Source organism: Equus quagga, chromosome 5 (assembly GCF_021613505.1).
Source record: "Equus quagga isolate Etosha38 chromosome 5, UCLA_HA_Equagga_1.0, whole genome shotgun sequence".
Lineage (NCBI taxonomy): Eukaryota > Metazoa > Chordata > Mammalia > Perissodactyla > Equidae > Equus > Equus quagga.
The window spans coordinates 36,280,014-36,303,749 of record NC_060271.1 but is presented as its reverse complement, the minus strand read 5'-3'; the positions used below and the strand labels follow the sequence as shown (position 1 = coordinate 36,303,749).

Genomic DNA, 23,736 nt, shown 5'->3' with positions numbered 1-23,736 from the left:
CTGTGGGAGTCCACGTGGGGTGGCTTTACGGTTCCCAAGCCCTCGGTTTGCTTGGAGAGCCCTGTGGAAGCCCACTGGGTTATCTTTCTGAGGGCTGGGAGCCATTTAGCCATTTTGCCACACGAGAATTTATTGAGTACCTGCTATGTCCAGGACTCTCTTGTGGTGCTGGGGATTCAGTGGTGAACGAGAAGCCCCCTGGAGGGAGAGGGGACCCACTCCAGATCTCTCCAAGTCCCTCTCACGCCCAGAGGGGTCTCCATCCTCCAGGCTCAGGGGGTCCCTCCCCATTATACTCAGAGCCCTGGCACAAGGCCGGGCTGCCTGAGGGCAGAAGGGACAGAGCCCCCAGGCTGTTCTGCTCCAGACCCCAGGCCCAGCACTCAGCGACCCCTCCCCAGTCAGACCATCCCTGCCCTCTGCCCACCTCTGGCTGGCTGGCGTGTGAGAGATGGGTGGGCAGGTGGGCCAAGCCCTTTGTCGGGAAGGAACACACGTGCTGAGCACCTCAGCCTGATTAACTTTGCCGCTTTCAACCCAAGTGGAGGGGCTTTTAGGGTCTTTCGGGACAATCGCTGCCTCCAAGAGCCCCTAAGACAAAGCCACCCCTGACAGTTATGCTGTGTGCTTAAAATCTCCAAGGAGGACTATTTTAACTTTTAATCCCAAATTTACAAGCCTGGCTGACTGAGCAGTCTTCACTCAGTACCCAACTGCCGTCCCCCATGCTGTTACACACAGGGTAACAGCAGCCTCGTGTGTCAGGGCAAAAGACTGAAAACAAATGCTTGTGCTTGATGGTACAGCCCTGCGCGGAATACCATACAGCCATAAAAAGGATAAGGCCACTTTGTACGTGATGTGAACTGCTGTCTGAGTTGTACTATGAAGTGAAAAAGCACAGTATGGAATACTATGTACATATCCTGCCACTTATATAGAAACAAGAAGGAGGGGAGGATGCTCATACAGGTTTGCTTGGTCACTCATAACATCCATTGTAGATGCATAAGAAACTGATGCCACTGGCAGCCTCCACTTCAGGGAACTGAGAGGCTGAGAGACAGTGGGAGGGAGATTGTTGCAAATTCCTTTTGAACTTGTAACTATGCGCATGTGGTACCTGTTCAAGGATAACCATAACACTCACTTCAAACATAAAACGAACACTGTTTCCAAGTTCGCTGGTAAGCCCCTTGGGCTGGAGCAGGAGTTCTCGTGTCTGTGCTCCATGGCTCAGTGGAGATGCAGGGCAGCTGGAGGCCTCAGCGCAGCACAGGCTTCTCCTTCCTTTCCTTCCACCAAAACGTGCCCCGCCCCCGCTGGGAGCTGGCACCGCAGCTGTGGACAAGGAGCTCCCCCTAATCACCTGGGGAAGGGAGGCTGGTTCCTGGACCACACCCCAGACCTGCAGACCCTGGGATCTGCAACTCTAACAGGCCCCCCAATCAGTTTCATGACCACCAGGGCTACAGAACGAGTGGGCCGGCACTTTGTGGCCACCTTGTCAATTTCCAGGAAACACACACCCTAGGATGGAGGCCCCAGAGCCTGGACATGCGGCCCCACACGGCCATCCTGACCGCCGCCCCTGGCACCCTCTGTGGATATTTGCTCCTGACGGCTTCCAGCTGAGTCAGCCATCCAGCGCTGGTCAGGTTGACCAGTCCCACGCACCGGCTTCCCAGAGCCCCTATTGCTCCAGCCGAAGACAAGAGGCCGGACAGCCAGCCTCAGACTCCTCAGGTCTGCAGGCACCAGCTGCTTAATAAACTGCAGATGAAGGGCTCTGACTCCACCTGCTCCTCGGCTCGCCCCCTCCTCCCAGGAGGCCTCAATGGAGGAGATCAGCCACACCTGGGCAGCTGCTGAAGCCTCCTTAACAAGGGGGTGGGCTGGAGAGGCCCTGAGCCCATAAGAAGAGAGGGCTGGGGAGAGCCCCTGGGTTACCTGAGGCCACCGTGCTGAGTGAGGGCTGCAGTGCAGGGCTGAGGGTGGTCAGCTTGGAGGGCTGTGCCATGTCCTTCCAGAGCATCATCCACCTGTCCCTGGACAGCCCTGTCCATGCCCTTTGTGTGCTGGGCATGGAAATCTACTTAGATCTCAGGAGGTGAGGAGCTGGGGGCTCATGGCTGGGGGGCGGTTTGGGCAGGGAGGCGGAGGCTGCCCTGGATCATGTGGGGTTCGGGGATTACCTCCCCACTCTGCATCTTAGCTTGTCGTCCTGCCTCACCTTAAGGAGCCTGGTCTGGGTCTCTAAGGGTCTTCTGGTCTTGATGCTGCGGGATTCTGACCTGACTCCTGCCTCTGCCCCGGATGGGCTGTGGGGCCTTCGGCAAGTGCTTTGCCCTCCTAGGTACCCCCACCTGTGAAATGGGGGTGGCATTGGCTCTTGAGGCACCGTGAGGGTTAAGCGAGGGAGGCTCCTGTACGTTGGAGCCAGTGGGTAGGGGACTCGCTCCCAAGAAGCCCCATCTTCCCCGGGTCACAGCACAGACCGCCCGAGTCCAAGGACACGTTTTTTTCTCTAAAGGGATCCCTTGTGCCTGAGACCGCTCTCCCCTCCTTCGGAGCTGGGAGTTTTTATAGACGAGATGCAGCTTTGGTAACATCTAGAGGGTCGGTGGCGGGAGGATGCGGGGGTCCTTGGAGCAGGGGATGGCAGGAGTAACGCTGAGGCGTGTTAGGACCCCAAAACTGCCGTGCCCAGCAGGCCTTTGCCCCAACACCCGGGAGGAGGAGGAGGGGGCCGGCCCCCACCGTGCAGGCTGAGTCCAGGCTGAGAAGACCCTTGTGCCCTAAAGTCTGTCTCCTTGTCGGGCAAACCAGGTGTGCCCCCCAGAAGTGCAAGTCCTTCACCGTCAGCAGCTCCCTGGGGGTCCTGGTCGATGTCCACAACTCGGTCCCAGTAATGACCAGGGAGGAGGTGGCCACCACCCTGTGGCCCCTGTCTGATTCCATGGATGTGCTGGTGAAGATGCTGTCCCCCAGCTCTGCCATCGACGGGGACAAGGTATACCTCGGGGGGATGTGAGGGGAATGCTCCAGGGGAAGGAGCTAACACGACCCCTGGGGGTCTCCCTCCAACAGCTGGTGTTTCCTGGGCCCTGAGTCTGAGAAATGCAGCGCCAAGTGTTTTGCATGTCTGGTCTGATTTAATGATTGCAATAAACCTGTGGGGTGGGCACTCCATGGCCCCATTTTACAGACGAAGAAACTGAGGCACGGAGCGAGGCAGTGCCCCACCTAAGCCAGCAATCAGCAGAACTGGGGCTCAGGCTCAAGTGTCTGTCTCCCCCGCGTGCTTCTGACCACAGCTCCAGGCCGGCCTCCAAACCAGCTGCTTTCAAAGTCCGGCACAAAAGGTTTCAGCAGCATAACTTGGACAGGCCTTTTGTCTAGGGCTGGTCCTCCAGATGTGGAGACCTTAATGACGCTGGAGAGCTAACGTGTATCAAATGCATGCTGTGTACTCGGTATCTTGAGTCACATTTCAAGAAGTCAGCTTTATCCCCATTTTACGTACAGGGAAACTGAGGCACAGAGTGAGCTATCTCAACCTAAATAGTATTGCTAGAGTGGGGCAGATCCAGGATGTGAGCCCAAGTCCGTGCCCCTTACCCTGGGCCAGTGGTCTACCTGATGAGCACTGGGGTGGGAGGGTGGGGGTTGACTCCCACCTCAGAGAGCAGGCCGTCCCTCAGCCTGGGTCAGGCGTTGGCGGTGGAAGCAGAGCCCTCTTGCAGAGCGATTAGAACCACCAGGGACTTCGTGACACTCAAATCCAGGCCACACCCCCTCCCGATTAAGTCGACCTGTGGGGGTGGGCCCCGGCTTCTGCAGTTCGCAGACCTCCAGGTGACCCCAAGGTGAAGCTGAGGGTGTGACCGCTGGTGAGGCCCATTCAGGACGGGGGACTCCTGTGGGCGGAACCTGCTGGAGTGGCGGAGGGTTAAGCTGGGGTGACAGATGGGCGGTTACACCCCGTTCTGCACTCAGTGCCCAGGGCAGGCAATTCCCTGAGACGAGTGTTAACTTGGACGAGACTTGAGCACTCACTCGAATCGAGGCTGTGACTGACGTGACCCAGCTGAGCCCAGAGGGTGGGAGGAGCAGTCACTGCCCAGGGCTCAGCGTCCGGCACCATCAGGGGCGGCCCACTGAGCGCGATGCTGGACCTCGGAGGACGAAAGCTTCCATTTAGGAGCAGGTGGCAGGTCACACATGTCAGCGTGGCCCTAGATAATGGTTCTCTGGTTTGCGGTGAAGGCCTTGTGGTCAAGGCCAATGGCTGCAGGGCAGGTCTTTCCAAACTGCCCAGGGTATAAAGGCCCCTCGGAAGCAGAGGCTGGTGTGGGACCCAGCAAAGACTGAGTCCCAGTTCCAGGCCCCACTTCCTTTGAGCGAGTGGCTTCACCTCCTGCAGGCCCCACTGCTTCACTGCCCACCTCTCGGGGCGACAGGTGAGACCCCAGGAGGGCAGGTGGGGAAGACAGGTGAACACTTGACTGTAGAGCCGGACAACCTGGCTCTTGAATCCAGTGCCCCATTTCTGGCTGAAGACGGGGGGCAAGTCCCTTGCTTTCTCTGCCCTCGGGGGTAGAGCCCCCAGATGGGTTGCCGTGAGGCCTCAGTGTGGAAGCGCTTGGGGGACCCTGGCGTGTTGTAAACAGGGGTCATTGCAGCTTGGTGACCCTGTACCCGCTCACAACGAGACACTGGAAGCTCAGAAGCTGTGACATGAGACCGAGGTCAAGCAGCTGGACTCGGGTCCCCAGCCCTGCCCCTGTCCCCGCCCTCCAGGGCCTCCTGGGTCACGGCGCTGTCTCCACAGGTCTTGGTCTCGTACCACCAGCCCGACGAGGAGGTCCCGGTGGCCACAGCTACGCTCTACCTCACTGGCATTGGTGAGTGCTGCCCCCACGGCTAGAGGGAGGGGGGCTCCCTGTGTCCTGGAGGGACCCGCTCGACACAGCCACTCACACGGTCCCTCAGAGCTCAGTCACTTCTCTGCCACCCTCCCTCCCTGCTGACCTAACTCTGAGAACAGAGGCCATCGGAACGTGTCCCATCGTCCACCCCCTGCCTGTGGCTGGTGCCCACCTTCTGCCGCCTCTGCTACAGTGATGACGTGTCTGGTCCAAAGTTAATCCTGTCACACTGGATCCTTTCCCCTCTCATTCGAGAACATTCCTTCAATTCTTACTGTTGTAGGAAGCAATTACCCCTCCCCCTCTCTTCTGGAGTGTTCTGGAACAAACTATAATGTCTATTGTCTTGATAAGAACAAGCTGTAACACCTGTTCTCTTAAACCTGATTCTGTACTATCTTCAGACTCCACTTCCCCACCTCTCTGCCCCTTAGGAGCCACCTCTGCGTCCTCAGTTCCTCCTCCCTTTTCTCCTGAACCTAGTCAAGTCAGATGCCCACCCCCAACACTGCCCTCATCAAGGACCCTGACGATTTCTACTTCCCGAGTCAGCGGTCGGCTCCATCTGCACCACCTCTGCCTGTCAGCATTTTACACAACTCGCTGTCCCTTCCTGGTGCATCTCAGCAGAAGCCATTCAGGGTCCTCTACCTCGGTGTCCCCTACCTGGTGGGCTGTTCCTCAGATCCCTTTGCTGGATCCTGTTTCCCACCCCCGCCTCCATCCCTCTAGCTGGTCAGGCCACAACCCCTGGGATCATCCCTGCTCTTCTCTTCGCCGTGTCAACCCATGAGTCTTGTCAATGTCACCTTCAGTTTAGCTGGAACCCAGCTGCTCACCTCCCCTGATGCTCTCTACCTGGTCTGAGCCACGGCCATCTCTTGCCTGGGTCCCTGACAGGCCCCCCGGGGTGTTCCCTGCACTGTCCTTGCTCCTCCAACGTTCCAGTCTTGATTCGGCCCCCGGAGCAGCATATCTTTAAAAGGCTATCGGATAACATCTCCTCGGGTCCAAGCCTCCCACTGCTTCCACGTTATCAGATTAAAGCCAGCGCCACTGTTACTCTCAAAGCCACCTGGGCCCTGTGGCCCCTTTCTCTAGCTCACTCTGCTCCAGCCACGCGGGTCTCTTTGACCCTTGAACTGCCGCCTGGACTTCCTGTTCTGATTTTTTTTACCCTGGATATCAACACAGCTGCCTTTCTTGCCTCCTCTGGACCTCCGTTCACATTGCAGTTTGCGAGATTGATCACCTAAAACCGAAGCACCCCACCCCCCGCTTCCTTGTTTCCTGCGGCACTTTACCATTGGGCGTCATATGAATTTTACTTATTTCTTTGTCCCCTGCTGTGCATACACACATGCCCCTAAATTTGAAGAAGATGGGGCCTGTCCTGTACGCTGCTGTGTCTAGGACCTGGAACAGTACCTGGTCCGTGGTGGGCATCCGGTCCCTGAGCATCTGTGCCAGATGCTGAGTGTACAGCAGCAAACAAGGTCTGTTCCAGGGCCCTGACATTCCAGTTGGGATACAGCATGTCAGAGGATGAGCTATGAATGATGATAAAACCAGGGTGAAGCCAGCTGTCAGCTGTGGGGGGAGGGGGGCCACAGACAGGAAGAGGGGCCTGCTTGGGCTGATCCTGGATCTAAGCTCTAGAGAGGCTTGGAATTGGTGTGTACTGAGCCCTTTCTATGTCTTAGAGCGTCAAGAGCTTTCCAGAAGGCTAGGCAGGTGGGCCTTCCAGGTAGGTATGACCTGAGTAGAGGCCAAGAGGCAGGAGGTGACGTCACGGCCACAGTGGCCTTATCTGGTGAGCTCCCGAGAGGCTGGGGGAGACACGTGAACACTTGGGCCTCTCCAGGCTTGCTCGTAAGCAGTCTGCCTCTGAGGAACTTCCTTCTGCTAAGCCGACAGCAAGCCTGAAGGGCCGGGTGGCCCCAGTACCAGCCTTGGGCAGCCTGGGGGTACCTGTAGCCTCGAGGCTCCATCCACAGGTCTAGGTGCTGAGACCGTCCCCCCAACCCTGTTGCAGCTGTCTCCCTGGATGTGGATGTCTACCGCAGAGGGCAAGTCGAGATGGCAAGTGACAACTGGGCTAAGGTGAGGCTGTCAGGGGGTGGGTGCGGGCCAGGGGCCTGAGCCAGGTCTGCCCACAGACCCCCTATTTGGACTTCACAGAGTGTCTTAAGTCAAATTGCTGCAATACAAACTAGAATTGCTGAAGTCCATTCTAGCTTTTCCAAAGAACTCGAACGTGTGATGACACTGGGCTCATGTCCTAGCCTGGCTGCGTCATTGACTAGAAAGAGGGTTTGCTGCCCCCTCCAGATGGGACGTGCCTCCTGTAGGCTGCCTCAGTGCCTGCTTCCCCTGACACTGAAACAAGACGGGAAGCCCGGAACCCGCTGGAGCTTTTCTCCCTTCCCGAGAGGCCCACGTGTCTGACCTTCCTGGTCCCATAAGCGCTTGAGTTGGCGAATTCTGATCAAGGTCCCTGTGGCCCTGGAGGACAGCTCAGCTCTGCCCCCGATGTGGGGTAGCATCTGGGAAGCGGGATTTACCCAGCTTCTCTCTGAACAAACATTGCCATCTTCTTTGCAGAGAAACTGGGTCTGGGGCCCCAGTGGCTGGGGCGCCATCCTGCTCGTGAACTGCAGCCCGGCTGACATGGGCCAGCTCGCAGACAGGAACACCACGAAGGCGTTCTTCCCAGAGGGTAGGAGAGAACTGGCCACGGACCAGGGACGGCCACCTTTCCTCCTTGGGCTCTGCCTTGCCCTGGGGCATCACTGCCCCACCCTGCAGCAGACACAGGTTCCAGGCTGAGGTCCCCGCTCTGGGTTGATCCAGTCTCTTGTCATGGCTTAAAGCTTATAACTGGGAAGAAACGGCCACATGGCCCCATGGGAAGAGCACGAGCTCTGATGTCAGATAACAGTTACTTCCTGACTATCAACTTGAGCATGTTAACTTCCCTGGTCTTGTTTTGCGATATGTAAAATGGGGAGGATACAGTTGGCCTCACAAGGTGGCTGAGAAGACTAAATGAAGACACAAAAGGGGTCTGCGAGACTCTTCCTAAAAATCTTCTCGTAGCTGGGGCAGGAACACTGACACTGTCAGGCTCTGGTCCTGACCTAGCTTCTAGGTCTTAGCAGCAGAACGGGATGGCCTGGTTCTTACCACGGCTGGAGGAGACCCCTCGCTGAACTGACCGTGCCAGGCCCTGTTCTAGGTGTCTGTGGGGACCGTGGACTCCTTACAACCGCATGGGGTAAATGCCAGCCTCACTCAGAGTGGACCCCGGGGATGGCAAGTTGCCTGTGGCCAGTAGGGAGCAAGTAGCACAGACAAGATGCGGACCTGGGCCAGAGCGGGAGCCAGAGGGGTCCTCACAGCTCCGACATACAAGCCCCCACCCCAGCCCCTGCTGCTCCTCCCTCCACCCCGGGGGCGCTGGCCTCCAGAAGCCCCTGAACCTTTGCCTTGTCTTTTGCCCAGAGATGAAGAATCTGTCCCAGATGACGCTGAGCGTTCAAGGGCCCAGCTGCATTTTAAAGAAACACCGGCTGGTCCTCCACACCTCCGAGGACGAGGCCCAGAGGGCGAGAGTCTACCAGCCCCAGAGTGAGTGTTCAGCTTTGTCTGCTCTCAGTGTACCAGGGCGAGTTGTGGCCACACCTCCTCCCAGCAGGGTCCCCGTCAGAAGCCTGCTGGGAACCTAGAGCCGCAGGTCAGGGTCTGTTGTGGCTGGCCTTGTGTCCCTGGGATTCTCTGGCTGCCAGCTTCACCATAGGCTAAGTCTCTGCACGTTGGGGAGGCATTGTACCTCCAAGCCCCTCTCCCCACTGGAGGCGATGATGGTGCCTATCCTGCAGGATTTTCACAGCTGGAAGAGAAATTCCTATTAGCTGAAATGGCAGCTTTGCCTTATACAGATTAGACGATGTCTTCTCCCAATTACTCCCACCAGAAGGAACCATCTTCTTTTCTTAACCGACACCCCACTACGTTAAGTTTCTAGAATTCAGAGGCCAATGAGCCAGAGTAGCAGCTATGCCAGCGCATCCCTCCCTGGCACCACACCTGCCCATCTTCGGCCCTAACCAATCTGGCAGACAGGTGACGTGTCTTTATTCTATAGATAAAGGTGTAAGGCCGTTGGTACATAAAGTGGACATGTCCAATTCCCGCAAGTTGTCCTTGAACAAACAAGTCTTTTGACGTCACTTAACTGGTTCGGCATTCAGTGCCTCTAAATTCCTCAAATTGAGTCTTAAGTCTTTGTCTCTGGAGGCATATGCCAGGATGCTGCCTTCTTTTAAAAGCCAAGCTGAGCTTCCGCTGGGCCATTGGGAGCCCTTGGTTTGCGCTGGACCGTCTGTCCACCTCGTAAGGCCGCCTCGCTGCTGCCTCCCTGTGCTCAGGGTCTTAGCTCCACGTCTTCCACTCCATCTCCTCCACAGACCAGAGGTCACGGCTGGACTTGGAAATGACTGGAAATAGCCAGAAAAGGCCGCCCAGGTTGGATGTGGTCCTTCTATATATAGGCTAGGAGTGAGCCTTAAAAACCCGAGTCCAGGCCTGGTTCAGGCCACGATGGCTACTCTGGCCTCATGATGCCCACCGAGTGCAGACCACTGAGGTGGGCCAGGCGGTACTTGGAGCCCACCCAGGAGGGCAGCAAGTCAGGGAGCCTGCTAAAGATGCTGCACTGCATCCCGTGCATCGAGCTCCCTACTGCCTCCCACTTATCCAAGGTTCCAGGGCAGGAATACACTGCACACTGTATGTCAACATGCCCTCCAGGTGATCCTGAGGGGGGCTGCAGTCTGAGGACCACCAGTCGAAAAGATAAAGGGGCCTGAGAAGAAGTTTCCAGAGAAATGGAAAGCACGAGGTTCTAGAAACAAAAGGAAGCCTTTTGCAAAGGCAGTGATCGGCCATGACCAGTCTGTTGAGAGACCAAGATGCCAATCAATGGTGATGTCTTGGTTTTCAAATTAACGGTTCTTAGTCTGATAAGAAGGGTGGGGCTAAAAGCCAGACTGAAGTGGGTGGCACAGCGAACACTGGCCAGGGAGGGGTTTTCCACAGAGGGAAATGTGTGGAGGTAACAACTGGGGGCTGGCACGGGGGGCAGCATCTGAAGGCGGCAGAGCACAGTACAGCTGTGTGCAGACGGGACTGATCCAATGGAGAAGTGGACCCAGGGGGAGAAAGGTGTAGGCACGGGTGATAATACTCAGAAGAGAAGACAGCAAGTGGGAGAGCTAAAGGACCCGAATGGAATAATAGTGTTTCTGAGGTGTGTTGGGGCCTCCCTCTGAGGTTTGGTCATCTCCTAAAAGGAGTTCTTTCAGTGTGGTGGTTTCTCAGCTGCTCAGACACAAGAGTTTCACAGACTCGGTTTGACCAGAGTTGAGGTCTCCAGGTGGGAGCTGACGGCCTGTGCAGGGAGCCGTTACAGTAACGCATCTCAGGATGCGAGGAGGATGAAGAGGAGAGAGTGGAAGGCGGGAATCCACAGTGGGAAGGTTTGGGGCTGGGTTGAAGAATCGCTGAGATGGGAGTGTAGATGAGCTCAAAGACTGGAAGATGTCAGATCTGTTCTAGAGGTGATTTCTGGGCCATGAGCACTGAAATCGGCATCTAAGATGGCGCAGAATTCCAGTTCATTGAAATAAGGGTAAAGAAAAGAGCAAACAGTCTGGATGGTCTGGTTGGTTTGGTTATGGTGTAAATAGCAATGACCACAAAAGTGATGGAGATAAGCCAGCACCAGAACAATCCACAAGGATGGTGAGGATGGTAGTCAGGTGCAACAAGGAAGGGGGCAGGTGGCATTATTTGATAGTATTCCCTTCAAGGGGTCTAGGATTCTTTTTTTTAAAGATCTTATTTTTTTTCCTTTTTCTCCCCAAAGCCCCCTGGTACATACTTGTATATTCTTCGTTGTGGGTCCTTCTAGTTATGGCATGTGGAACGCTGCCTCAGCATGGTTTGATGAGCAGTGCCATGTCCGCGCCCAGGATATGAACCAACGAAACACTGGGCCGCCTGCAGCAAAGCACGCGAACTTAACCACTCGGCCACGGGGCCAGCCCCTAGGATTCTTGAAGAATGAAGGGATGGTCTGGAAGTGCCGAGGAGGAACAGAGGGTACCTGGCCCACCTCTAGGCCCAGTGGTATGAGCAAGGCAGAAAAAAAGAAGACAGCTCAAATCAGCATTCACTCTCTGCCCTGAGCTCCAGCTCTGGGGGGATAAGCACGTTACCTGCTCTCAAAGCCTAGGGCAGATGGACAGAGATGGACAGACAGCCAAGGACCAAGCAGGGGCTTCTGGTCTGGAGGGTAGGGAGAGTTAAGAGGGAGCTGAGCTGAGAGCTGAGTGGGAGCAGGGCCAGCCCTGTGAGGACGAGGTCTGGAAGGGCCTTCTAGATAAAGGTAACCATGTTGTGCCTGGGTCACAAGGCTTCTGGCTGCCTTTTCTCCCGCCTTTTCTGTGTAAGGGGGATGATAATTACAGCACCTGCCTCAGCGGGTGGTGAAGATGCAAATGAGTCCACAAGCTTCCATCGCGGTTCCTGGGATATGATGAACCCACCATGGAAAGTCGACCATGCTTGAAAACAGGCAATGAGGTCAGAGAGAAGGCCCCCAGAAGACCTGCTGGTAAGGGGCCTGGGGCCGGTGGCCTTGGGATGCCCTCCCCACCACCGCCCCGTGGTGAGTCACCTTCAGGCGGAGGGGCCATGGGGAGCCCAGGGCCCTGGCGCAGTTGACGGTGCTGGGCCTGTAGCAGCTCTGGAGGGGCCAGGTGGTGGCCAGCCACAGCCCAGTCCGTGCAGGGGGAACCCCACGGCACACCAAGCACGCCAGCTGCAAACCTCTGCAGCAAGTCACAAGGCCTGTGCCGCTGCGCTGGGGAAGTGCAGGGATGGGGGTGCTGGTGGAAGACACCCCCGTGTCCAGCGTCACCCCCTCGAGGCCTGGCTCGGCGCTTGCAGTGTGACCTCCAGACAGGCTCGAAGCAGAGTCCATGCCAGCGCCCTCCCCGCCGGGGCTGTCCGGCTGGCCCAGCCCACAGGGCCGGCAGCAGAAGCACGAGGACCGCGGCAGCACTCCCAGGGCCGTGCGGAGGCTTCCTGCAGAACCGTCAGAGCCGGAGTCCGCCTGGAGAAACGCAGCGCCCACTGGGGCCACGGTGCCGCCAGCCAGAGCAGGAGGCCAGGGAAGTGGAGCAGGGCCTGGCCTGCGTCCAACTTCTCCGATGAGGCTGCCAAGCCCGCCTTCGCGTGTGGTTTCTCACCTTTAAGGCTTTTTTGTGACATTCCCCCAAAAGCTGGACGAAGCGTTGAACTGCCACTACGAGCCTTCAGAGAGCCCCTGGAAGGCAGGCGTGCTCATCTGAGTTCCAACTCCCGACGTGTAATAGTTCTCTGAAGCGTATTGGTGGGTGACCGGCCCTCGTTTGTGAACAAGTGTCTGGTTGGCCACTAAGCCCTAAACACCAGAAACGTAGGGACATAAAAGCCAGCTTGGCTCCTGCTCCCCTGGAGCTCCCGGCTTGGCTTCTGACCCGAAGACGAGCCACCAGGTGTGGCTTGACCATCAGGGGTGGGGACCGGCATGAGCCCACTTCAGCTGCTCTGTCCCTTCTCTCCTAGAAGATGGCTCCAGCACCTTTGAGTTGGTGGTGGGGCCCGGCCGGCACACCTACACCCTGCCCCCCCTCGAGAGCCCCTTGAAGGAAACCTTCTACGTGGAAGCTGTGGAGTTCCCGTCCGCCAGCTTCTCGGGCCTGATCACCTACTCCGTCTGCCTAGTGGAAGAGCCTCCGGACCCGGTACGTCCCTGAGTCGACAAGACATTCCTGGAGCAGGGAGGTGTGGGAAGGAGACACTCACGGCGGGAGGAGAGGGGAAGACAAGGCTGGTGGGCAGAGCTGGGGCTCCAGGCTACCTCTGGGAGAAAGAGCTGCAGGGGACAGGTGAAGGCCCGGGGGTGGGCTGGCTGAGCAGCTGGAGGCCTGGAGGGAGCCGGCGGAGGGTAGATGTGGAACGAGGTCACCGACAGGACCTTGTCTTAAATCGCAGTCAATTCCAGAGACCCTCGTGTACAAGGACACCGTAGTATTCCGGGTGGCTCCTTGCATCTTTATTCCCAGCACCCAGATGCCTCTAGAGGTTTACCTGTGCAGGTGAGAACCCCTCAGGCTGCTCGTGTCAGGTCGTTTCCATGCTGGTACTGTGTTCTGTCTGTCTGCACGGTGGGTGGTGAGGACGACTAGACTTCTCACTAGGACAGTGAAATCCTTCGACTTGAGCTGCCTGGTCCCCAAGACAGTCGTTCGCTGCGTGTGTGAATACTCACAACGCCAGGTCCTTATGGGGAGGCAGACAACAAACAGTGCGGCTTCAGGGAGCATCAGGTGCTCTAAGGCAGGGTAACGGGGAGGAGAGGCAAGGACGAGAGTGTGTCCAGAGACAGCAAGGAGGCCTTAGAGCCGGAAGAGACAGGTGCGAGGAGGAGGAAGGCGCCAAGGCGAGCAGGGCCTTGGGGGCCTGTGTACCCGGGCATAGCCTCTGGGGCCGTAAGAGACCCCAAATGCAATGGTTTCAAGTCAACTTCCTCTCACCTGGGTGCCCGCAGGTAGGAGGGTGGCACTGCTCCCCCACTGTCACTTAGGGACCCTGGTTCCTTTCAGTCTTGTGACAATGCTCCCCCTGGGGCAGCACCTTCCTCAAAGGGGAAGGGTCACAATCCAGACAAAGCTGCCCGTCTGTCGCTGCTGGGGTGTGGAAGTCTCCAGAACCACTGCCTCTAGTGCCAATGGCCTGAGGAGGCACAGGGCCACACCCGACTGCAGGGCGGCCGGGAACGGTCTCGAGCCAGGTGGCCATGTACCCCGGGAGGAGGGGAGGGAAGACCCTGGTGGGCAGAATGGATGGGGAGCTGTCAGGTTCTGTCCACACGATGACTCCGGCCACGTGGAAAACCAGGGGCACAAACCTTAGGGCCCCTGGCACGCGGAGGGTGTTCAGAGCACAGACCTAGCTGAGCTCGTCTGAGGAGTGAGCGTATGCGGGGAGACCCTGAGAAGTGAGCTCTGAACAAGAATCCAGCAAAGGAGGGGCGGGCCCCGTGGCTGGGTGGTTAAGTTCACGGGTTCCGCTGCAGCGGCCCAGGGTGTCACTGGTTCGCATCCTGGGCACGGACATGGCACTGCTCATCAGGCCACGTTGAGGCGGCGTCCCACATGCCACAACTAGAAGGATATGCAACTAAGATATACAACTCTGTACTGGGGGGATTTGGGGAGATAAAGCAGGAAAAAAAAAAAAAAAAGTGGTGACGGTTAGCTCAGGTACCAATCTTTAAAAAAAAAAAAAAAAAAAAATCCAGCAAAGGAGCTTGGGAAGGAAGAGGAAGTTAAGATCCAAACCAGGAGCGTGGAGACCCGGAGGCTAAGGGAGGGTGATGCTGGGTAAGGGCCTCCTGGGTGACACCCCGAGAGAAGACTAAGATGTTTCCAGTTTGGGAAGATAGAGGTCACTGTGCGGAGGGAAATCGTGAATGGTGGGTGTGAGATCATGAGGGGTTCAAGTGCAGAAAGAACGGGAAGGGAGGGCTTCGCAAAACTCCAAAGAGATGGTCTGCACGAGAGAAGCTAGAAAGGGCTCTGGGGCCGAGCAAAGGCTGGTTTTTAAGGCAGGGAGCAAAGAATAATGCTAACAGGATGACCTGGCAGAGAAGGGAGGATCTGATAGGAGGGAAAAGGCAATTGCAAGAACCGAGCTGGTAGGATGGGCATATGATGGGGATCCAGGCCGAATCGGCCTTCATGGCTATGGGGGCAGCTCACCTGGACGTCCCCTTGACTGGGGAAATGTTAGTGGAATAGCTGTCCGGTGCCAAGGACTCATTTAGGTTGAGTTCGAGAGAGACCAGTCACCGTGGGCTTTTCTGTGACTATTTTCAGTGACTTGAGTTGTAGGGAAGAATAAACATGGAACTGAGTCTAACCAGGCTTGAGGTTTTGCCAGGTGAATAGGCTCAAGGTGGAGGGACAAGGGTCTAATTTCTACGATGCATCATAGACTCAGAGCTGGGTAAGGAGGAAGGTGAAGAAACAGCGTGATGGGAATAAAAGCAGCCAAGGGCCAGAGGCCCCGTGAGGTCAAGCTGCCGGCCCAGGGCCTAGACGGAGCGAGAGGAGAGGCAGGTGAGGCACCAGGTGTTCAATCAAGATCTGCGAGGCGGCGCGACCGCTGGGAGGGGAGGCTGAGCTAGAGTAGAAAATAAGACCTTGTCAAGTCAAAGGGGCCACGACGGCCTGGGTGCAGCAACACATGGCAAGGGGGACCTTTACACTTCCACCAGGCCCAGTGGGTAAAGAAGAAAAACAGCTCTTCCATGCGGGCTGCTAGAGAGGGGGTCCTCAGAGGAACGCCAGTTTTCAGAATGGGAAGGTAAAAGGAAAGAGTTCAAGGAATTTTGCTGATAAGATATTCAAACACAGGTCTTCTTTGTCTTTTGTATCTGAAAACAGAAGTTCACTCACAGGAGGCACCTGCTGAAACCCTAGTCATCTAAGACTCTCCCATAGGAGTGGTATTCAGGCATGGCTTGACCCAGCTTAGCCAAAGATGGCCCATGAGACTGGGGCTGTACACTTTTCCCCCCGTACCCATCCTCAGACTGTTCCAGACCTTGCTGGGCTGGTCAGCTCCCTGTTGCCTTGTCTGTGTAGACCTGAGAAATAGGTTCTTTAGAACAGTAGCATAAAAGAGTAGTGTAAGTTTTGGACCTGGAACTGGACTGGAATCCCAATTTTGACACTTCCCAACAGTGAGACCTTGCTGGCATCAACTCCTGGGTATCTGTTTGTAAAATGGGTGGTCTTAACGTCAGCCTCAAACGTTACTGTTTGTCCCCAACAAGGGGCAGATGGCTCTTGTGGTCCCATGAGCCTACTGCGCGTGACAGCACTGAGGTCCCAGGGTTCAAGACCCACCCTTGCCACCCATGCAAACGTAACCACCTCATTGGCCAACTCAAGGGGGCACCCAGCTGCTTGGCCTTTTGGGAGCATACAGCCCCTCCAGGAGAGAGCGAGCCCTCTTGGGTAGGCTGAGGCGGGAGAGCCTGGGGTAGTTCCCAAAAGGCCTGGGGCAATGTGACTGCAGGGTGGGGACAGCAGGGACTGACACTGGCAATTCTTGTCCTGACTCTGCCATGAGCTAAACCGAGTGACGTTGGACAAGATGCTCCGTGAGGTGGGGGGACAGCCCCTCTGCTTACCTCACGGGCGGGGACATAATCTCTTCTGACCAGAGGAGGTGTGCCCCTCCCCTGAGACAGCAAGGTCGCGACAGTGGGGGAGCCTCGAAGGCACCTCCAGAGCCGGCTTTTCTCCCGCGGCAGAGAGCTGCAAGTCCAGGGTTTTGTGAACACAGTGATGGAGCTGAGTGAGAAGAGTAACAGCCAGGTGGCATCTGTCTATGAGGACCCCAGCCGCCTGGGCAGGTGGCTCCAGGTAATGCCCCACCTGGGGAAACCCACCTGTGGGGGCGGGGCAGGGAAGATGCGGCATGTGGTGCCTACGATGAACTTTGCAGGCTTCTGTTCAAGCTTCCAGCCAAACTAAGCCTAGACAGAGGCGTCTTTGCCTTTAGGACTTCAGCTGGAAGCTCAGCCAATAGGACTTGCCCAAGTCTTAGCCACTAAGGGGTAAAGCTTAGAGTCCAACTTCCTATTTCATGATGCCCCTGTTCAAGGCCACAGAACAGCTCATCCTAAGCCCCAGGCGTCGAAGGGTCTGACATCTACAGCTAAAGGCTGTCGGAGCCGGGCCCTGCTCCAGGGTGCAGCCTGACCCCAGCAGAGCGGGAAGCCTCGAGGTCTGGTGCTCCGTTCTGCCCCACGTACAGCTGAGTGGTTACCATGTGGCAGGCACCATTCTAAGCTCTAGAGGCTAAAGGGACCAGACTGGTCCTGCTTTGGCAGTGAGAGAACTCTGAGCGCCAGGAAAGCAAGCCTGCCTGATGATACAGTGAGTTCCTAGACTGACTAGGCGGTTTGGGTGGTCAGGAAAACCTTCAAATTCGGGAAACAAGGAGCTGGCGAGACAAAGATTGGGGTTCAGGGGGTGGATTAGAAGCAGGAGCCCTTCGGGCGCAGGAGAAGCTGACTGAAGCTCACCATGTGGGGTGTTCTTGGAGGACGTGAAGAGAGCCCAGTGAGGCTGGATCAGAGTGAGCCAAGGTCAGAGGTGGGTGGGAGCCCAATTAGGTATCGGGACCTTTTAGGCCAAGGTGGGGAATAGAGACGAATCCACAGCCAGACGGGATGACCTGGACAGCACGAATCAGGGGTATGAATGTTCTGATTTCGATTTTGGAAAGACTCTCTGGCTGAGAAATACAGAGAACAGGTCTGAGGAGAGGGCAGGAGCAGAAGAAACTGGTCGTAGGGCATTGCAGGACTTCGGGAAAGAGCTCGTGGTGGCCTCCCCCGAATGGGACGAGGGAGGAGTTCCCTTGGAACGCATTTTGGAAATAAAGCCAATAAGGCCAGTTCCTGGATTGGGTGCAGAAGATGAGAGAAGAATCCAGGTGACTCAGGTCCTAAACTTAAAGAGAACAGGTCAGGGAAAGCTCCCAAGGAAGGGTGATGTCTGAGCTAAGTCTTGAAGGCCGAGCAGGAATTGGCAGAAAGAAAGAGGCAGCGCGTGTACAGGCATTGTGGTTGGCGAGCCAGACGCAGGCAGGAAAGCAGCTGGCGGGGCAGGGAGAATTCAACGCCTTGTTTTCCTGTCTCCTCCAGGATGAGATGGCCTTCTGCTACACCCAGGCCCCCCACAAGACGATTTCCTTGGTTCTCGATACCCCTCGGGTCCTCAAGCTCGAAGATTTCCCCATGAAATACTCACTGGTGCGGGGCTCGGTTTGGCTGATCTGAACTCAGTCCGGCCTGCCAGGCCTGGTGCCTGCCCAGAAGGGCTGGGCGCCAAGGGAGAAGGGCCCAGGTGGCCTCTGGGGGAAGCAGCTGAGGGAGGCGACCTTAGAGTCGGGGTTAGGAGTAAGCCTGGGGCTTGAAAGCTTGCCCCTCCTAACGCCCCTGTCCCGGCTGCTCTCCTTCCAGAGCCCTGCAGTTGGCTACAGGATCCAGCGCACTGAGGACCACAGGGTGGCCAGCATGGACTCCATTGGGAACCTGACAGTGTCCCCACCTGTCACGGTCGGAGGGAAAGAGTACCCCCTAGGCAGGATCCTCATTGGCAGCAGCTTTTACCCCAGGTGAGGCAAGGAGCCAGGTGGTGGCCAGACGCCTTAAAACTAAAGGGACCCTGGTAGTTTACCTGGCTCCCCCCGACTCCTGTATGACTCGGCAAGCCACCTGCTCTGAACCATTCCTTAAGCTGTCAGGGAAGGACATTTGAGTCTGACTCATGTAGAAAGGTGGAAAAAGCAGACACACTCCTCATTCCTTGAGTGGTGATTCTAGGGTTTAAATTTAAGCACCCCAAACTCAGCTGGCCTATTGACCCAGCAGGATGTCATTTCCACAAGATGTGTGGCTAGACTTCTTGGTAGGCATTAATTTAAAGCCAGGAAATACTTGTGTCCCAGGGTTCAGTCTTTATCTAGAATCACTTGGCTCAGTCCTAAGTTGGGCCAGAGTTAAGGGGATCCCATTAACACCCCCCAGGGGACCAGTCACCTGAAGGTAGCCGGCCATTCACCAAGTTGGCAGCCAACCTGGGCCATGCTGGCTCAAGGGCTGTCCTTCCATCTTCTCCTCAGCAAGGAGGGCCGGGACATGGGCAAGGCCCTCCGGGACTTCCTCTATGCACAGCAAGTCCAGGCCCCGGTGGAGCTCTTCTCAGACTGGCTGATGGTCGGCCACATAGACGAGTTCATGTGCTTCATCCCCACCCAGGACAAGCGTGAGGGTGACAAGGTCTGTGCTGGCAGCTGGAGAGGGTGCACCCCGCCTTCATTTGGGGCCCCTTGGAAGCTTCTGGAGGGGAAGCTAGAGTCTGACCCGAGTTCTTCGTTTCCCAGGGCTTCCGGCTGCTCCTGGCCAGCCCTAGCTCCTGCTACCAGCTGTTCCAGGAGAAACAGAAGGAGGGCTATGGGGACATGCACCTGTTTGAAGGGGTCAGGGCAGACCAGCTCCTTTCTAACGGTAAGGGATCCGGGGTCCCCCTGCAAGAGAGCAGAGGCCAGTCGCGCCTTCCCCAGATGTCCTTCCTAGAGAGGCATTTTTCCTTCATTCTTCTTGGTAGAAAGGATCCCAGGGAAGCATAAAAGTGTAACATGTACCACATTAGAACATCGTCTTCTACTTTGGGGCTGTTCTAGGGATGCTGGGGGTGTGTAGGCTGATCAGCCGCAAGTTCCAGGATGGCTGAGAGGCTGCAGAATGTGTGCAAAGGGGACTTGATGAGCACATGGATGGCTCCACGTGTGGCACAGAGCTGGATGACAAGACTTCGTTCTGGATTTATTCAGGGAATGTTGGGTTAGGTACCTGGGCCCTGGGACCTCAGGGGTCTCCTGGTCACCCTTAAGGAAAACACAAGTGGACAAGCAGAAATTGTAGCTGGTGCCACAGCGGTTCTGTTCTAAACGCGGTAGGAACCCAGGAAGGGAGGGGAGGTATCGGGAAGTTCTCTAGACCCTTGATAGACACTCAGCGCAGTCTGAGGACCAGCAGTTCAGCATCACCTGGGAGCTTGCTAGAAATGCAGAATTTTGGCCCTGCTCTAGAAATCCTGAAGCAACCATTGGGGGGGGGGGGGGGGGGCGGCCAGGAATCTCATGTCCTGGAAGGTTATGAAGGTGACACTGAGCATGACCCACGTATCACACACCACACGCCAAGACTGTTACCCCGGCTGATGACTGAATCGAGCACCCCTGTCCTAGAGAGGAAGCAACTGAGGCCAAAGATACGTAACCTGGTCCAGATGACGGGTAGAAGGTAGCCAGGTTGTACAGGTCACGTAATGCACAGAGCTGCCCAGGTGAGAGGCGAGTGGGGCTGAAGCCGCCTGCTAACCTGTTTTAGGCTGCCTCCCCCTCCAACCAGGGACAGAGTGACCAGTGGCAGTCTTCCCTGTGCTTTCACGTTTCATGGATCCCGGTCAGTCCCCAGGTGTAACATTTGACCGAGGTGGGTCCCTCGGCCACCAACCATAGTCACTGGCCCGATACCCGCAGTGGGCCGTGTCCAGGGCGGAAGTCTGCCCAGCCCTCGACAGTGTTGTCTGCTCCCTGGCCCACAGGCCTGCCCATCCTCTCCTCCTTCCTACAGGGAGGGAGGCCAATACCATCCATCAACTCCTGGCTGATGAAAACATGAGAAGGCAGAATGACTATGTGCAGGTATGGCCCGAGGATGTGGGGGACCTTCTCTAGAAGGCAGGGGAGGCACTGACAATCTAGACAAGTGCCTGATTGGACGACTACTATGGCCTAAGCATTGTGAGACCCCTTACTATCATCCTCGAAATAACCCTGTGAAGTAAAACCCATCTCGAAAGTGAGGACAGTGACGCTGGGACTGTCACCAGCCCAAGCAGCTGAGCTGGGGAGCTGGGTTTGAACCCAAGCGTGACTCCAGGTTCATGCTGGACCCACTGCTACTCGAGGTGTCTAGTGTCTGCTGCTCAGAAAACGGGGCTCAGCAGCCTCCTGGCAGGAGACCCTCACCCCCGACTTCTCGAGAAGCTGAGTGCTGGAGCCTTGGAACTGGACCAGGGCCTCCTCCCTGCTTCCCGGAGAAAGCAGCCATCAGCTCAGCGTTCAGAATCTCCCACATCTCTTAAAATGTGAATCAGTGGCCGTGAGAAGCAGAAGAGTTCCCAGAAGAGATTATCCAGCTTCTAGTGGGGGAGCCAAGGCCTAGAGAAGGGCAAGACCCGGCCAAGGTCACACGGTCGGCGTAAAGCCACTTTGCCCACCGGGTCCTCAGTGCTCCTGGCTGGGCTGTGTTCTGTGCTACAGTGCTCTGGTGCCTCGACCTTTTTGAAAACAGGGAAGGCCTCCTGGCACGGCAGGGTGGGTATCGGCCAGGTACAGGGCCAAAACGGCACCCCTGAGCCCCGGGACCCCGCATCCTGGGTGTGGTGGTTGTGAGCCGTGTCAAGACCTGGGAAGCACTCGGATGCCAAGCATGTGGTGTTCTGAGCAGGGAAGTGCCCCGAGGTGCCAGGGCTCACGTCCCTTCCTACTGGAAGCAGAGTGCCTGGTCTGAGGACTTATTCTTGCCCAGGTCCCCCGCTCTGGCCAAGACTGAGGGCCAAAAGAGCCACAAGTAGAGCCAGGATTAGTAGCTGTCCCAGGGCTGACTAGCTATGGGATCCTGGCCCCTCAGGATCAGACCTTTTCTCTGTGCCCTGACTTCCCTCAGAAAAAGGGAAGTGTGCCGGCTTTATCAGAGGGCTAGGATGCCACAAAGGTTGCTGGCACAGAGTGAAGACGGGCTCCTCCACGACTGATGAACCCACTCCCTTCCTGGCCCTCCCCGCCCCACAGAAATGCATCAACCTGAACCGCGATGTCCTGAAGGCGGAGCTGGGCCTGGCGGAGAGGGACATCATTGACATCCCACAGCTCTTCTGCTTGGAGCAGCTGACCAACGCCCCCTCCGACCAGCAGACCGGGAAACTCTTTGCGAGGCCATACTTCCCCAACTTGGTGAGGGGCGCGAAGGGGTGTCCCCGGTAGGGGTGGGGGCGTTCCGCCAACTCTGGCTGGTCCCTTGACATACACGGGGCTGGACCACAGAGGCGGGGGCACAGCAGACAACTGTGCCCAAGAGGAAGTGAGGTGGATGAGGTGGAGGAAGACCCTTCCAGGGAGCGGGTGCGCAGGGCCCAGGCTGGGTGACTCACCAGTTACTGTGGGCCGGGCCCTGGGCTAATGGCCAATCACTAGGTAATCCCCAACCTTAAGGGGTAGAAGCCACGAGGCCCACCTCACAGATGGGGCCCTGTGCTCACCCACTGAAGGTGACCCCACTATGCCAAGCCTATTCCAACGACGGCCCACAGCTGACCTTTCCCACGCACAGCTGTGACCCACCACGTGAGAGTGAATTCTGAGACACCTGAGCTCAATTCCTTGGACACTTGCAGACCCCTGAGCCCTAGGGACACGGGCCCTGCATTCATCCATCATACACGGGCATCTTTTAACTTTCCGTGACCCTCTGGGCATGGAACAGGAGCCTGTCACAAGCCACAGGTGTGGGCAGTCGTGGGAAAAGCTCCTCTGAGGCAGATGCTGGAGATGTGAAACACGACAGACGTCAACTGCCAAAGCTGAGAGTCGGGACACCGTTCCCGGAGAGGCACATAGGAGTCTGTTCAGGACTAACGGCCAGAATAAGAGAAAAACAGTGCAGAAAGACACCAGGGAAGGTGGCAAGGCCAGACCTGGCCGGACAGGATTCTGGTTTTGCTATTGAGAAACACACTGGGGGTAGATTGGAGGGTTAAGCAGAAGTGAGTTGGCTTTGCTCTGAGGTCAATTAGAGATCCACACAAAGGCAGCTGGCTTTTCCCTTACAAGGAACCCAGTGGCCCTCCCTACCTGGGTGGAGGAGCAGGGCGGCTTTCTCCCATGGCTCTGACACTGCCTTGCCCACCTTGTCTCTGACAGCTGCAGACGATTGTGATGGGCAAGAACCTGGGCATCCCCAAGCCTTTCGGGCCCCAGATCAAGGGTACCTGCTGTCTGGAAGAAAAGATCTGCCAGCTGCTGGAGCCCTTGGGCTTCCAGTGCACCTTCATTGATGACTTTGACTGCTACCTGACTGAGATCGGAGACTTCCGCGCCTGCGCCAACGTCCGCCGGGTACCCTTTGCCTTCAAATGGTGGAGGATGGTGCCATAGGCCCGGACGTAGAGCTGCCAGCCCTGTCGCGGCATGAATGGCCCAGTCTCACCATGCCCCAGCGCTCTGATTCCTTGCCTGTTGGAGGACTGGAGAGTCGAGGCCCAACACCCCTTCCTCATGTTCACCCGCCCTGGGTATCGAGGGGATGAGTGCTGCCAGCTCGGACCCCACGGGGAGCTACGTTCAGCTGAGAAGTGGTTACCAATTGTTCATTAAAGCTCTAGCTGTCTCAATGCACTTTGGCTGCGGCCTCGTTTTGGAGACAGGGTGGGGACATCTAAGGACAAAAAGCTGAGCCACTGGGGCACCTGTGGTCAGGCTGTCCTACTTGCCGGGGGAGGGACCAGGCTAACATTGAACGGCTGCTCCTTCCTCACCCTTAATGTCTTTGTCTGTAGCAGGAAGTGGTTGAACTCAGATTATTCAAATTCTTCTCTTGCTGAAGCATCTGAGACAAGCTGGGTCTAGAGTCTCCAGCCGAATGTGAGACTCCAGGCTGGGGGAAGGGAGGGGGCTCCCCTTGGGCCTGGTAGGAGCGCAGCGGGCTGGTCCAAGAGGAGAGTGGCGCCAGCTGGAGGCTCCGGTCCCTTTGGGGTCTGCAGGTGCGGCCTCCCCACAGGACGAGGCACAGCAGGGGTGGGCCTAGCCAGACTCTCCTTAAGCCTCAAGTGCCCAGAAAAGGAAATGCCTGCTCTAGGACCCAAAGCCACCAGTTGCCATCTGCCTGCCAGCCCTGCGTTAATGGCACAAAGATGCTATCACAGCAAAGGATTCTCAGGTTGGACAACCACTGCCGCCCCGCCCCTGCCCCGCCCCGCCGCGAAAAGACAGGAAGCTCTAAGCAGCCAAGGCCCCTGGAAACCGGGAGGGCAGGTCTGATGACACC

General features: G+C 56.9%; 1 protein-coding gene across 1 annotated transcript; it reads left to right on the top strand.

Moving 5' to 3' along the window:
* Positions 1-2,000: 2,000 nt before the first annotated feature.
* On the top strand, positions 2,001-22,938 carry PADI6 (peptidyl arginine deiminase 6). Its single transcript, XM_046663500.1, has 16 exons — positions 2,001-2,110; positions 2,830-3,013; positions 4,835-4,907; positions 6,967-7,034; positions 7,536-7,650; positions 8,436-8,561; positions 12,606-12,784; positions 13,035-13,138; positions 16,366-16,477; positions 17,767-17,874; positions 18,085-18,239; positions 18,747-18,903; positions 19,008-19,131; positions 20,263-20,333; positions 21,486-21,647; positions 22,614-22,938. Exons 1-16 carry the CDS (start codon positions 2,019-2,021, stop codon positions 22,845-22,847), a joined length of 2,064 nt encoding a protein of 687 aa, XP_046519456.1. The 5' UTR covers positions 2,001-2,018; the 3' UTR covers positions 22,848-22,938.
* Positions 22,939-23,736: the final 798 nt, after the last annotated feature.

Excerpts from the sequence above, each read along its gene's own strand:
- PADI6 (XM_046663500.1), top strand. The coding sequence starts at position 2,019 with ATGTCCTTCCAGAGCATCATCCACCTGTCCCTGGACAGCCCTGTCCAT. Across the intron at positions 7,035-7,535 it reads CAAGTGACAACTGGGCTAAG|AGAAACTGGGTCTGGGGCCC; the intron begins GTGAGGCTGTCA and ends TCTTCTTTGCAG. Across the intron at positions 19,132-20,262 it reads AGACCAGCTCCTTTCTAACG|GGAGGGAGGCCAATACCATC; the intron begins GTAAGGGATCCG and ends TCCTTCCTACAG.